The sequence below is a fragment of the Aspergillus ibericus genome (assembly GCF_003184845.1).
Source record: "Aspergillus ibericus CBS 121593 unplaced genomic scaffold BO80scaffold_13, whole genome shotgun sequence".
In the NCBI taxonomy this organism is placed as follows: domain Eukaryota; kingdom Fungi; phylum Ascomycota; class Eurotiomycetes; order Eurotiales; family Aspergillaceae; genus Aspergillus; species Aspergillus ibericus.
In genome coordinates this window covers 344,587-357,794 of record NW_020292111.1, presented here as the reverse complement: position 1 = coordinate 357,794, position 13,208 = coordinate 344,587, and the positions used below count along the sequence as shown (strand labels likewise).

At 50.7% G+C, this 13,208-nt stretch overlaps 3 protein-coding genes across 3 annotated transcripts; 2 read left to right on the top strand and 1 right to left on the bottom strand.

Annotated features, from left to right (window-relative positions):
- Positions 1–284: 284 nt before the first annotated feature.
- BO80DRAFT_352022 (putative RNA-binding protein) lies at positions 285–6,839 on the top strand (the record flags this gene model as incomplete). The annotated part of the gene is made up of 7 exons (XM_025715609.1): positions 285–563; positions 830–1,260; positions 1,560–1,806; positions 1,858–2,818; positions 2,878–3,967; positions 5,232–5,604; positions 5,682–6,839. The coding sequence occupies 7 exons, from the start codon at positions 285–287 to the stop codon at positions 6,837–6,839; spliced, it is 4,539 nt and encodes a 1,512-aa protein (XP_025576726.1).
- A 95-nt stretch (positions 6,840–6,934) lies between these two features.
- BO80DRAFT_443710 (uncharacterized protein) lies at positions 6,935–8,870 on the bottom strand (the record flags this gene model as incomplete). Its single annotated transcript, XM_025721381.1, has 10 exons — positions 6,935–7,149; positions 7,203–7,368; positions 7,425–7,819; positions 7,895–7,992; positions 8,045–8,082; positions 8,147–8,228; positions 8,285–8,315; positions 8,366–8,627; positions 8,679–8,782; positions 8,840–8,870. 10 exons carry the CDS (start codon positions 8,868–8,870, stop codon positions 6,935–6,937), a joined length of 1,422 nt encoding a protein of 473 aa, XP_025576725.1.
- An 842-nt stretch (positions 8,871–9,712) lies between these two features.
- BO80DRAFT_463615 (plasma-membrane proton-efflux P-type ATPase) lies at positions 9,713–12,665 on the top strand (the record flags this gene model as incomplete). The annotated part of the gene is made up of 4 exons (XM_025722607.1): positions 9,713–10,081; positions 10,140–10,370; positions 10,425–12,522; positions 12,577–12,665. The coding sequence occupies 4 exons, from the start codon at positions 9,713–9,715 to the stop codon at positions 12,660–12,662; spliced, it is 2,784 nt and encodes a 927-aa protein (XP_025576724.1).
- Positions 12,666–13,208: the final 543 nt, after the last annotated feature.

The window sequence follows — 13,208 nt, the reverse complement described above, 5'->3', positions numbered from 1 at the left end:
GCCAAATCACCCCTCAGCCCCTCTCAACTCCTTACTCCGTACATGGCCCGTTATCTGGAGGAGCACACCGCCAACCAACTCATTCTTCCCAACTCCTTGGTTCCTGTGCTCTAACCACAGCCCTTCGCTCTGCTTGCAATTGCTCCCCAAGGATTACGATCTTCCCGTCCCCCAATTTAAGCCCGGCACCGTCCATCCCATCATGATATAAGCTGATTTCTGACGCGTTTTGGCCCCTTGATGCTATCAGTCCAGTGCTCTCCGTCCCAAACAATCTGCCCGCCATGGCATTCAAAAACGGACTTAGTGAACGCCTCGACGAGCTGCGATTCCCTTCCCCAAGGTCGCCTCCTTCGGAATCCCCTTTTCCTGGTTATAATTCGCTTTCTCCAGGCCACACGAATTTCGTCTCGGCGTTTTCGCGACCCTCGGGCGAAGTCCGTGGGAATCTCCAGCGTCGGTTCACAACTGACTCCAGCAAACTCTCATCCTGGAGCTATGTGAATCATGCCGGAGGCAGCTCTCAGCTTCCGGGTCCCGATCCCCTCGATCTTCTGTCATCGGTAAGCCTAGCGCCTTGATAAGTTCTTGTTTTGCATACCCAGTCGAGCTTGGATTTTCGACCGCGCTTGCGTTGTAGTCTTTGCCATTAGGCTCGCCATCAGCATTCATCCTTTGCTCATTTCCATGTCACTTTGGTCTCGGCATTCACTAGAGACTATTCACCTGATGGTGATTTATCAGCAACCATTTCTGTGTTGTTGAGCGCTCAATCCCCTATTCACTTGCTTATTGCCTTCGATTGTCCCTGATTCTAACTTCACCCCAGTTTGAGAGGAAGCGTCAACATATTGAATCCATGCGGGAGCAGAGGAGGAGATTTGAGGAGGATATGAAGCTTTTGGACTTGCAACACGAGAAGGAAAGGCAAGAAATGGATCAGATCGCTCTAGACTTAGCCAAAGCTGGCTTGTCTGGTCCAGTTAGCGAGCCTACCACCCCGCCAGAGTATCGCGAGAACGCTTTTCCTGCGTTTACCCGTCCTACACGATTCTCAACGTCTAGTGTTACTTCTTCTCCTGGTTTCTTCAACGTCTTTGCTCCGACTCAGGTGACCACTCCGCCGAGCCAGGTGAATCACAGCTCCGCTCAGACTCCAACCAATCGTTTCTCCGTTCACTCTGTTCCGGGGTCTCGCAGGAACTCAGAAAAAGAGGACTTCAATGAAGAACCCACTTCCCCTTTTCGTCCAGGCCCATCGTAAGTTGTCTATTGTCTTATTGTTCTTTAGATCTCCCTTTCACTTTCCTTTCCCGGAACTCTATGTGTTCTACTTCAGTGCCCTGTTATAACGACAGCGCTGTCGGGGGATCCTGATATAAAGGATACATGCCCCCGCCTCCTAGTACAAGGACGCTTGCTTCCCCCCCCCCCCCCTCCCCCCCCCAATCCTTCGCATGCTATTTCACTATCCCCCCTATTCAGCACAAGATCCCTCCTCTAGGTCTTTTCTACATCATCTCTCAGATTCTATCACTCTTACTCATAACATCTTTCAGCATCCATCGATATTCAATGCCGTCGACAGGCCTAGGATCGCAGATCCGTCCAAACCTGTCAGGCTTCAACAGCTCGTCGGGTCTGGAGACATTCAATGCCTCCAGATATCTCTTCCATAATGAAGACGACCGGGCGACTGTAAAGGATGAGGACAGAATTCCCACCCCGGATATCAAGAGCTACCTCAAGTTGACCGACCCGGACGACAAGTTTCCTACGCTGTCTCGAGGGGACGGGACGGGCCTGGTAAGTTGATTTTCATAGACGAGGATCACATCATGCTGACCGGAAGACAAGCTCTCTGCGAATTCGGATGCCTTAGATCTAGCTAACTCGCGCACTCCCAATCCTGAGACCTGGAACACTCATAGTCGTCACCGCACCTCCCATCAGAGTATGCCGCAAAACGCTTTGAACATGTTCCGCCTTGAGCAGCTTGGCAGTCCAACGGACGAGAGCAACTCTCATACCTCAAACCCCTCTCGCCATGCTGCGAGACATTCCCTCGAGGCGAATCTACTTTACAGCGCAGAGGGCGCAAATGAAAACGTAACTGCTACTGCTTCCAGCAGGCCTGCGTCCTTGCAGTCATCGTATTCAACCAACGACTTGCCCACTGTGAAAGGCGAAACCTTCAATCCTGCAATCACGCCCCCTAAGACCCATGCTGAGCAGTTCCAACAGCACAATGCCAACCTGGGTCGGATTCCTGCTATGAATGCTACTAATAACCGCCCGCAGAAGGATTCACCTGAGCGTGATGAGGCCACGTTGCAGGGGCCTCGGTCTCAGCAGACCATGCTGCAAGCCAGTGCCACACCTTTCGGTCCACAGCTTACCACCGGAGCTGCCAGTAGCAGCAGTAGCACGGTTACTCCGACTACCCTAACTCCGTTCCAAGCTCCCTTCTATGGGTATGGTATCCAGGCGTACATGGGGGCTCCGGTGCAGGTAAGCGGACAGCTGCAGAACTACAATGCTACTGCTCCCTTTACTGGATACGCGCCCTATGGCAACTATCGCCTAGCTGAAGGTCCCGCCAAGGCTGCTACGTCACGCAGAAACGGCGAGACCGATACAGCCCAGCTCTCTCGCTTCACAAACTTCCCGCTTGAGCATTATCGGGGCGAGTTGTATGGCCTCTGTAAGGACCAACATGGCTGCAGGTATCTGCAGAGGAAGTTGGAGGAGCGTAATCCAGAACACGTTCAAATGATCTTTGAGGAAACTCACTTGCATGTGGTTGAGCTCATGACAGGTTCGTTCAACACTTTCAACTCCTTTCCGCCGGAACTTTACTAATAAGTCCTGCAACAGATCCCTTCGGTAATTACTTGTGCCAGAAATTACTCGAATACTCCAACGATGATCAGCGAACGGCTTTAATCAACAACGCGGCCCACCAGCTGGTGAAGATTGCCCTAAACCAACATGGAACTAGGGCTCTTCAGAAGATGATTGAGTTTATTTCCACTACAGAACAAACCCAAACCGTGATCCACGCTCTAGAAGACCATGTCGTTGAGTTGGTCCAGGATCTGAATGGAAATCATGTCATCCAAAAATGTCTCAACCGCCTTTCTGCTGAGGACGCTCAGTTCATCTATGATGCCGTTGGCGCTAACTGCGTGGTTGTCGGCACCCACCGTCATGGATGCTGCGTTCTGCAGCGCTGCATTGATCATGCGTCTGGTGAGCAAAGAGCTCGACTCATTGCTCAAATCACTTCAAATGCATTTGCCCTTGTCCAGGATCCTTTTGGAAACTACGTCGTTCAATATATTTTGGACCTTGCTGAACCTCACTTCACCGAGCCCTTGTGCCAGACTTTCCGAGGCAACATTCCGGCCCTCTCCAAGCAGAAGTTCAGTTCAAATGTCATCGAAAAGTGCCTGCGCACTGCCGACTTCCCCATTCGACGCCAGATGATTGATGAAATGCTTGCAGGAGCCGAACTTGAGAAAATGCTCCGAGACTCCTTCGCCAACTACGTGGTGCAAACTGCCATGGACTTTGCTGATGCTGAGACTCGAACCCGGATCGTTGATTCCATCCGTCCCATATTGCCTTCAATTCGTCAGACCCCTCATGGCCGTCGCATTGCAGGCAAAATGATGGCATCAGAAGGCTCTGGAAGAGGCAGTGCCGCAACTAGTGGACAGGTTACTCCCAACGAGATGGGTTCCGCCCAGCTTCCGGGGCCTCTTCAGGGACCACAGAAACCATTCCTGTACCAACACAACCCTTTCCCTGTTTCCAGTGTCGGTTCCCAGTTTGGAAATCAAAACTTTGTTCCCGCCCCTGGCTCTGCGACAGGGTCTAATGCTCCATCCGGCGGGCCTGGCGAGGCTATTTTCGCTTCTACTATTCAGCAGCCAAACGGCAATCTTGGTGCTCCAAGTCAGTTGTATGCATTCTACTGACCTGTTATGCTGTGCCTCGGATCACCAGTCTCTCTTCATTGAATTGTACTCATAGTGCGACGACGCGACGATCTTCATGACTTACGGCCCCGATAACAAATTGTCAGCAAACTGAAAAGACCAGAATTACCGCTACGAAGACAAGATCACTATTTCTATGCAACTCCTCACATTGCATATCTGAATCATATCTGACGAGAAGATGTAAACCATGATAAAGATACTTTGCTACACTTCGTTTTTCTCCTGTATTCTTTCAACGCCCTGGAGCTTTGCTTAGCACCCATTTGATGACAATAACTGGAAATGTCTTTGCCTCTTTTTCTACCTGTTCTTTTCTCCTTGTCTTTTTTTTATTTTGCTTGCTTCCAAGTCCGCCTTTGTCGACCATTCTATTGGCCTGATAAGGAGCGAAGACTGATGTCTCATAGCTGTCGCTTCTCCCCGAGTGTGCTTTTATCCCCACTACCTTTTTGCTTCTTCTTGACTTTCTGTCTACCTAAACTGTATTGCTATCATGGCAATCGCATGAAGGGAAGACTTTGCCTATCTGCATGGCCCGATTGGCGCAGCTGTTCTTGTCTTTCAGGATGGAGCAGTGATTGGTCAAGTTGGAATTGGCTGCACGTCATGCGCACGAGTGCTCTGCTTTTGTCGGGTTTGGACCCTACTAGTGCTCGACTCGTGCTCCTTGGGTTGCACATTGGGATGGCCAGCTTCGTGGTTTCTGATCATTTACGTCCTCTCCCGCCTGTTCCAACAGCAGCCCCGGTAGATTAGATGTACCCATACTTTAGGCAATTAAGATGTCTTTTTAGTGCTTAACCTCTCACAATCTATCTCAAGACCTTCACGAGTTTTCTGTTCGCCCTCTGAAATCAAGCAGTCGACAGAGACCCCAAGTATGTATACGGCACGTGACTGCATATGATACCCGCGCTTCTCTGCATAATTTCCAAAACTTGGTTGAGAAAGCGCGTCGACATCCCCCTTCCCTGCGTCATTCAGTTCTTCTTTAAATATTTGGGGAAGCTGTAATCCCATACATTACTCAACACATCTCCCTATGCTTCCATCCGAGATTGGCCGATCGCTCAGCAACCAATGGCCCTGTCGAGAGCTCCAGGCTCGGCAACTTGCCAGTCTTCTCGGCGTACGTTTCTCCCCCCGAAGCACCTCGTACCTAATTCAACTTCTCAAACAAGCAGCTAATATCCCACCCGCGACCAAATAGGCCAAAGTATCTAGCCCATCTACCTTAGTCGTCCACGGAATCTCCGCAACCTGCAAATCAACCATCGTCCGCAATGTCCTCGCTGCCCTGCAAGTCCCGCACGCCATTGTCCGAAGCCCCGAGTGCATCACGGGCCGTCACCTCCTAACGAAGATTCTCTGGGCGACCTTGGAAGCGCTCGGGAAACGCGACGAGTGGGAAAAGTACGGCAAGGGAAGATGCGAGCATGTTAGTTCTCTGGCTGTGCTGCTGGGCGAGTGTCTCGCGTCGGCGTCGGCGTCGGAGGGAAGGAGGAACGATAAATTCGTGCTGGTGCTGGATGGGATAGATAAGCAGCGTGAAGCGCCGCATACGTTGTTGGCTGCGCTTGCGAGGTTAGGTGAAGTGGTATGTTATGTCGAAGCCGCGCTTTCGCTGGGTGGTGCTGGTGGATTTGCCCGCTGATTGTTGTTGATCTTGAACAGATTCCGTCCCTTTGCGTCGTCCTCATCCTCAGCTCTACGCCGCGGCCATTGTTTCTCCAGGCGGCGGGTGTTCCGCATATTAGTTTTCCTCCGTATACGCGCAAGGAAGCCATTACGATTATCCTGAATGCTGGGCCTCCTGCCGTGAGTGGTCTGGCGGACGAGACGTCATCGAGGTTATACTCGCATTTTGTCTCGGCGATCTATGACTCGTTGGTTGGGCCTACAGCGAGTTCTATTCCGATATTCAGGTCGATCTGTGAGAAGATTTGGCCTCAGTTTGTTGCTCCTATTACGAACGGCGATATTCCACCCGGGGGAAGCGATGAATGGGACTTCTCGCGACTTCTGGTCAAGAATCGTGCTTTATTCCGACACCAAGGCGAAAGCGCTCTTGTACATCACATTGTCACTGAGGAATCCGCGCCCATAAACGGCTCCATGTCGAAACCATCAATGTTGGCCGTCTCGGCCCCTTCACCCCTTCCCTCCCTACCTTACTTCCCGACCCTGATCTTGACCTCCGCATACGTAGCCTCTCACACGCCTCAACGACTCGATACGATCTTTTTCTCGAAGTTTTCTTCATCCTCCTTGTCTGCAAGGAACAAACGCGCACATCATAGACGACGGTTGAAGCTGCTCTCCCGGGCTCAAGCGGAAGATAGTCGGGAGGCGAGCCAGGGCCCGTCGACCCCTAATAAGAAAGGCAAGAGGCAAAAGACTCGTATCACGAAGTCGACCCTGGAGTCTGCCTTTGCCACTTCTTCTGCTACGACTTCGGCTGTAGGTGGCGGCGCTGGTATTACCGGCCCGTCCACGATTCTCACAGCCCGTCCGTTCCCGTTAGAGCGACTGATCGCTATCTACCACGCCATCGACCCCAACCCCCCTGCCAACCCTATTCGCTTGGCTGCAGTTTCCGATGCGATATATGCCGAGCTTGCTACATTACGCCGGCTACGGCTCGTTGTCCCTGCTGCAGGTCGCGAGAGCGGCGGTCGCATGGGGCTCGGGTCCGGAGGGTTGAGTAGCGGTAACACAACATCCGACGCCGGTGAGAAATGGTGCGTCAATGTCTCAGGCGATTGGATCGGAGAGTTGGCCAAAACTGTCGGGGTCGAGGTTGGTGAATGGCTGGCGGGAGGGTTAGACTAAAGCGGATCCGCAAATTGGTATCATTGATGCCTTCACTCGTGTCTTAATAGTTATATTCCCAATGAGCGTGCATTGCATAGAGCGTCTTGATACGATCATGTCGTCTTTGGCGAGTTCGACCAAATCCATTCATCCACGGTAGCTTTGGCGCAGACTAATAAGCTGGGTGTCTGAGGGCCATGTAAAGACCCATCTCCGGACTCGAAGCAAATTGAAGAAATAGGATCCGCGTACTGATATCCTGACAAGGGTGACGGAACTTGTTGGCCGGTGCGGAGGGAAAAAAGCTGGATTTTTCGCTCGTCGGAAGCTATCGTGAAAAGTTAGCCAATGCCACAACGGATAGAATACTGGTGTATGCACCACTAGCGAGAAGCCCAAGTTCCAAGCTGATGTCGAAGTCAGGTATGGTTTCTGGCGAGTAGTCCGAAAACGTAAGGTACGGCTTAGTGGAGGTGTGGTATTTCTTATTGGGCTGTGGGTTGCGCTGTAGGCCATTGGGCGGGTATCGAATGTCGTACATTTGGAGCTGACTTCAATGTCAGTCGTTGTCTCAGGTTATATGCCGGGATGGCAGATACGTACCGAGTTTATGCCCGCCACGACGATCCGGTAGGGATCTACTTTTCGAATTTTAGTAACAGCATGGGGATGTTGTAGTCGTGTCGCACTCCCTCCACTGCGCAGGTCGTGGAGGAATATAGCGGAATCTTTCAGACCGGCGGCTATCACATCGGATGAGAGCCATTCGACGCTAGTGACAACAGCATGAGAGGAGTCCACGCGGCGATGTAAGATCGGCTTTCCCGTCAGCGCGTCGTTCGCGAATGATTTCTTTGATAGGGCCCAATAGCTGCCGAGCCCTTCCAACGTGTATAGTCCGTCCGAGGTTCCAACGGCGAAAAACGGCATGTCTCCTGTTGGACAGGCAGACGAACACCATAGGGAAGACGGAGTGCGCAAACGAATCGGATGTGCGACTGGATACAGCGGAATTAGCAAGCTTGAACATCGTTCGCATGGTGGTATGCAACAAATGAGGGCTTGCTACGTACACGCCGTGGGCCACCGATAGTTTCCACCTTCGTCGGGATCGGGCAACATTCGGGGCGCCAGGAAAGAGTCGCCATTCGGGCCACTATCCATCGTCGCCCTGATCCTGTCAGCTAGCGATCAGAGGATGGGAGCATGTTCTTCGATCGTACAGCAGGTATCCGGTGTGGCTTAGTGAGACTGAGGATAGCTATAATTGTACTGCGTCAATGCATGTCCGCTGTGGTCCTTAAGGGTTGGGCTGGAGGGCATACCCTGTATGGCTCTTTGAAGAGAACACGTTCCATCGTCCGATTATATGTCCATTTATCTTGGTCGCAATCCGGGAAGCACACCCTTAGATGGCGGTTAGCTTGCCGGATACACGACCGCGCAGGACAGGTTGAGCTTACGAAACAGACGATTCACCGCCACGCTGACCACCTATTGAACATGGTTAGATGAGCATCAGTCACAGTATAATTACTACTTACTAGCAATCAATATTCCCGAACGCTTGTTGCGCAGCACATGCTTGATGCTATACTCGTCGGGCCAGGGCTCGAATTGATGAAGCTTGTTTCGATGTAACTGGCTTGCGTAAATTAAGCTCCGTTGCTCTTGTCGAATGCTTGTAGATACATGTTGAGATCCAATCTCTCTCTGCACTCCCAGTAGAGGGTGGGACAAAAAGGCTGCCCTCGTGATCTTCTCTTTTGTGACTCTTTTCGTCAGGTGGATTTTCCTTTGCCGCTTCTACCGGAAGGTCAGTAGGACACAGAGGGGTTTGGAGCGTTCATCACAAACCTCCTGGTCTACGCGCTTCCGCTTGACGGAGTCTTGAGTATATTGTGACCCTGGAGTGGCTTTGTGGTTGGCTTGGATTTTGAAGTACTTCTTCTTTTCTGGGTCTATTGAGCGGTCAATGATCGCTACCCAGGGAAAAGATGATAGACGAAGTCATTTACCATAGTAGAACCCTGGGATCTCCCTATTCATTTTTCTGGGGGGAAGGCGATCAGAAAGGCAGGGAGCGTGTATCAACAATAGAGGGGCGCGTCTCAAGGTTGACGCATTCTAGTTTGGAAGTCGTGGGCGCTGGTGCAGATGCAGATCACTTGACCGTCGGGCGCATAGTGTGCGCAAGAGGCTAGAGAAACACGGCGCACGTCTTCCTCACCAGCAAGAAACGGGTCTGCCTCTTTCTCGCTCTAGAGCAGACCGGGTGGGTATATTCAGGGTCAGGAACCGAATCGATCAGGGATGCGCGCGACCTGGGGAGAATTTCCCCAGCTGCCATGAGACCGACATGACGTCGGGTATCTGCTTATGTCATCACGTCCGGCCTCGTCGGCGGAGATCCCTTTGTATACTTCTTCGGTCGTCCAGTTGAAGGACTACCATCTCTCCTCTCCCTTTTGCTTGGTACTAACTCTTGGCTAGATGCTCTGCCACTTGGCTGCTCCATTTACCTTGAATACCAGGCTAACCGAGTAAGCCTAGTTCCAGAAACGCTCCAGATCGCTGCTCCGTATCCTGCAATATATAGTATTCAAAGCAGACGGCAGCTCCTTCCTCCACAACAAACGATGAGTGTTCTGCCTTCCCCAATTCGATTGCGGGGTCTTTTCCTTCATGATTTCCCGATCTAACTATGGTAAATGCTACATACTTGGTTTCTTGTCAGACCTGCTTCTCTTTTCACACCTTTCGGGACGATACTATATGCTACACCCGTATACAATAAGGGCCCCTTTCTATCCATCTTTACAGTGCTTCATCCTTCTCATATTAGCTTGAGCTCCACTATAAACCCAGAAAAGGTCCCTTCTAAACCTGCAATGTCTATTGACCATCCCAATGGCTTTAACAAGGAGCCCGTGTATGTCGAAAAGAAATCGGGAGAGGAGAAATCAATATCGGACATCCAAGAGGATGAAGGGGAAGAGAAAGATATCGATACTCTCATTGAAGAGCTGGAGTCGTTGGATGGCTATGTCGAATTAAACGTCCAGGAGAGCCACCAAACCGGCCGACTCCCCCCTGTCTCGGATGACTTGCTCCAGACAAATTCTCATACAGGACTTGGTGCTAACGAGGTGACAATTCGTCGCAGGAAATTTGGCTCCAATGAGATGAAGGAGGCAAAGGAGAACCTCGTGCTAAAGTTCCTTGGGTTCTTCGTCGGTCCCGTTCAGTTTGTGATGGAGGTATGTCTCTCATAAGCTCCTCGTCGTGGGACTTTCTCGCTGAAGTGTACCCTTAAAGGCAGCCGCTGTCCTAGCTGCTTACCTCAGAGACTGGGTTGACTTGGGAGTTATCTGTGGTCTACTTTTGCTCAATGCGTCCGTGGGCTTTGTCCAGGAATTTCAGGCCGGATCCATCGTGAAGGAACTGAAGAAAACATTAGCACTCAAGGCGATTGTGCTGCGTGACGGTGTTATGGTTGATATCGATGCAGCTGAACTGGTCCCAGGGGATATAGTGAAGCTTGACGAGGTACCGTCCTACCGCGCGCAAAGTGGCTACAGTGTCCCTAATTGTTGTATATAGGGCACTATAATTCCCGCGGATGGCCGAATAATGACCAACACCGCTATCCAGGTCGATCAGTCTTCTATTACTGGCGAGTCTCTGGCAGTCGACAAGCATAAAGGGGACACATGCTACGCATCATCTACTGTGAAGCGAGGCTGTGCCCGGATTATCATCACAGCAACTGGCAACTGCACCTCTGTAGGACATGCGGCTGCATTGGTCAATGCTGCCTCGGCCGGAACTGGTCATTTCACCGAAGTGCTTCATGGGATCAGTATCGTCCTCCTGGTCCTCGTCATAATTACCTTGATCATTGTCTGGGTATCATCGTTCTACCGTTCAAACAACACGACAACTATTCTCGAGTTTACTTTGGCTATCACTATGATAGGTGTTCCGGTGGGCCTTCCCGCCGTTGTTACAACCACGATGGCAGTTGGTGCAGCGTATTTGGCAAAGAAAAGAGCCATTGTTCAAAAGCTTTCTGCCATTGAATCACTCGCGGGAGTCGAAATACTTTGTTCTGATAAGACCGGCACGTTGACGAAGAATAAATTATCGCTGACAGACCCTTATACAGTGGCTGGTGTGGACCCTGAAGACCTCATGCTAACAGCATGCTTAGCTGCTTCTCGAAAGAAAAAGGGCATGGATGCAATCGACAAAGCATTCTTCAAGGCATTGTCTTGCTATCCGACCGCCAAAACAATGCTCAATCAGTTCAAAGTGCTCCAGTTCTATCCGTTTGATCCGGTCTCCAAGAAGGTCACGGCAGTAGTCCAATCTCCCCAAGGCCAACGAATCACCTGTGTCAAGGGATCTCCATTGTTTGTACTTAAAACAGTTCAGCAGGACCATCAAATACCGGATGACATTGAACAGGCATATAAGAACAAAGTGGCCGAATTTGCAACTCGTGGGTTCCGCTCGCTTGGAGTGGCTCGAAAGTGCGGCGATGGCGAGTGGGAGATACTGGGCATAATGCCATGCTCGGATCCTCCACGACATGATACCGCTAAAACCATTAATGAAGCTCAGACCCTGGGGCTGTCGATTAAAATGCTAACAGGAGATGCAGTAGGGATTGCCCGCGAGACTTCGCGTCAGCTGGGACTGGGCACAAATGTGTACAACGCAGAACGGCTTGGCCTTGGTGGAGGAGGAACAATGCCTGGCTCTGAAGTCTATGACTTTGTCGAAGCTGCTGATGGATTTGCAGAGGTTTTCCCTGAGCATAAATACAACGTGGTGGACATCTTACAACAGCGCGGATACTTGGTTGCGATGACTGGGGACGGCGTCAACGACGCTCCATCCCTCAAGAAAGCCGATACTGGAATTGCAGTGGAAGGCTCCTCGGATGCTGCGCGGTCAGCGGCCGACATTGTGTTTCTTGCTCCCGGTTTGTCCGCGATCATTGATGCCTTGAAGACCTCGCGTCAGATCTTCCACCGCATGTACGCTTACGTCGTATATCGGATTGCGCTATCGCTGCATCTGGAAATATTCTTGGGGTTTTGGATCGCCACCAGGAACGAAAGCCTCAATCTACAGCTTGTGGTATTCATTGCCATCTTCGCCGACATCGCGACATTAGCGATCGCCTACGACAAGGCTCCATTCTCCTCCACGCCCGTGAAATGGAACCTTCCTAAACTGTGGGGAATGTCCATTCTCCTAGGGATTGTACTGGCCGTGGGGACATGGGTCACACTCACTACAATACTTACTGCTGGAGAAAATGGAGGCATAATGCAAGACTACGGAAAGCGAGATGAGGTCTTGTTCCTAGAGATCTCCCTAACTGAAAATTGGCTCATCTTCATAACACGTTCCGACGGCGCTTTTTGGGCATCAACATGGCCATCCTGGAAACTGATAGGAGCCATCGCAGTCGTGGACCTCATGGCGACGTGCTTCTGCTTATTTGGTTGGTTTGTCGGTGAGCCAACCTCGACTCCTACAATTCTCCGCATCTACGTTTTCTCATTTGGGGTATTCTGCATAATGGGTGGCATCTATCATCTGCTGCACGGCTCCAAGAGCTTTGATAATATCATGCATGGGAAGAGCCCCAGAAGTAATGACAAGCAACGCTCTTTGGAAGACTTCTGTGAGACCATTCGGCTATGCTCTTGGCTGTGCAATTGGACTAACATATTCGCAGTGGTCGCACTACAACGCGTATCTTCGCAACATGAGAAAAGTTCGTTAACTAGCATGGAGAATGGACAGGCTACCCGTGGCGTTTAGTGGCGTTCCCTATGGGATGTTTTCACCCTGTTTAGATATCTATTAATTGAGAGGGGCCATGAATAGAGGTCATGTATATTCACAGTGACTGCCTTCATCAGCAAACGTGCTTGCGAGAAGAATTATTTTCTAGTTTCACCTTGTTTGTTGGTGATTGGAATTATCCCTTTCCTTGATACTGAAATTCAGACCTGTTTCTTTTCCAAGATGTTTTTTCTCTAGCAGGATTAATAGCGAAGACATGACGACTAGAGTAGGCTCATAGAAGAGCGTCTAGTATCCCTCGTGTTGGTCCATGTTATGCTTCCTTGATAGATGTGCTTTAACTTTAACTTCAATTAAACGAATTCTAACGGATTCTACATATGATGATTTATTCGCTAAAGAGAGTCTCAGGCGTGATAAACTCAAGTCTCATAGCTAGAAAGGGAAGGAGGGAGAGTATCAGGTGACTCCATATATATGTGACATACAGTTAGCAACCCGATTGAAACGAACAGTTTTGTCCTAAAGTTTCTGGTGACTGTACGCCGTGCATTTTCCCAC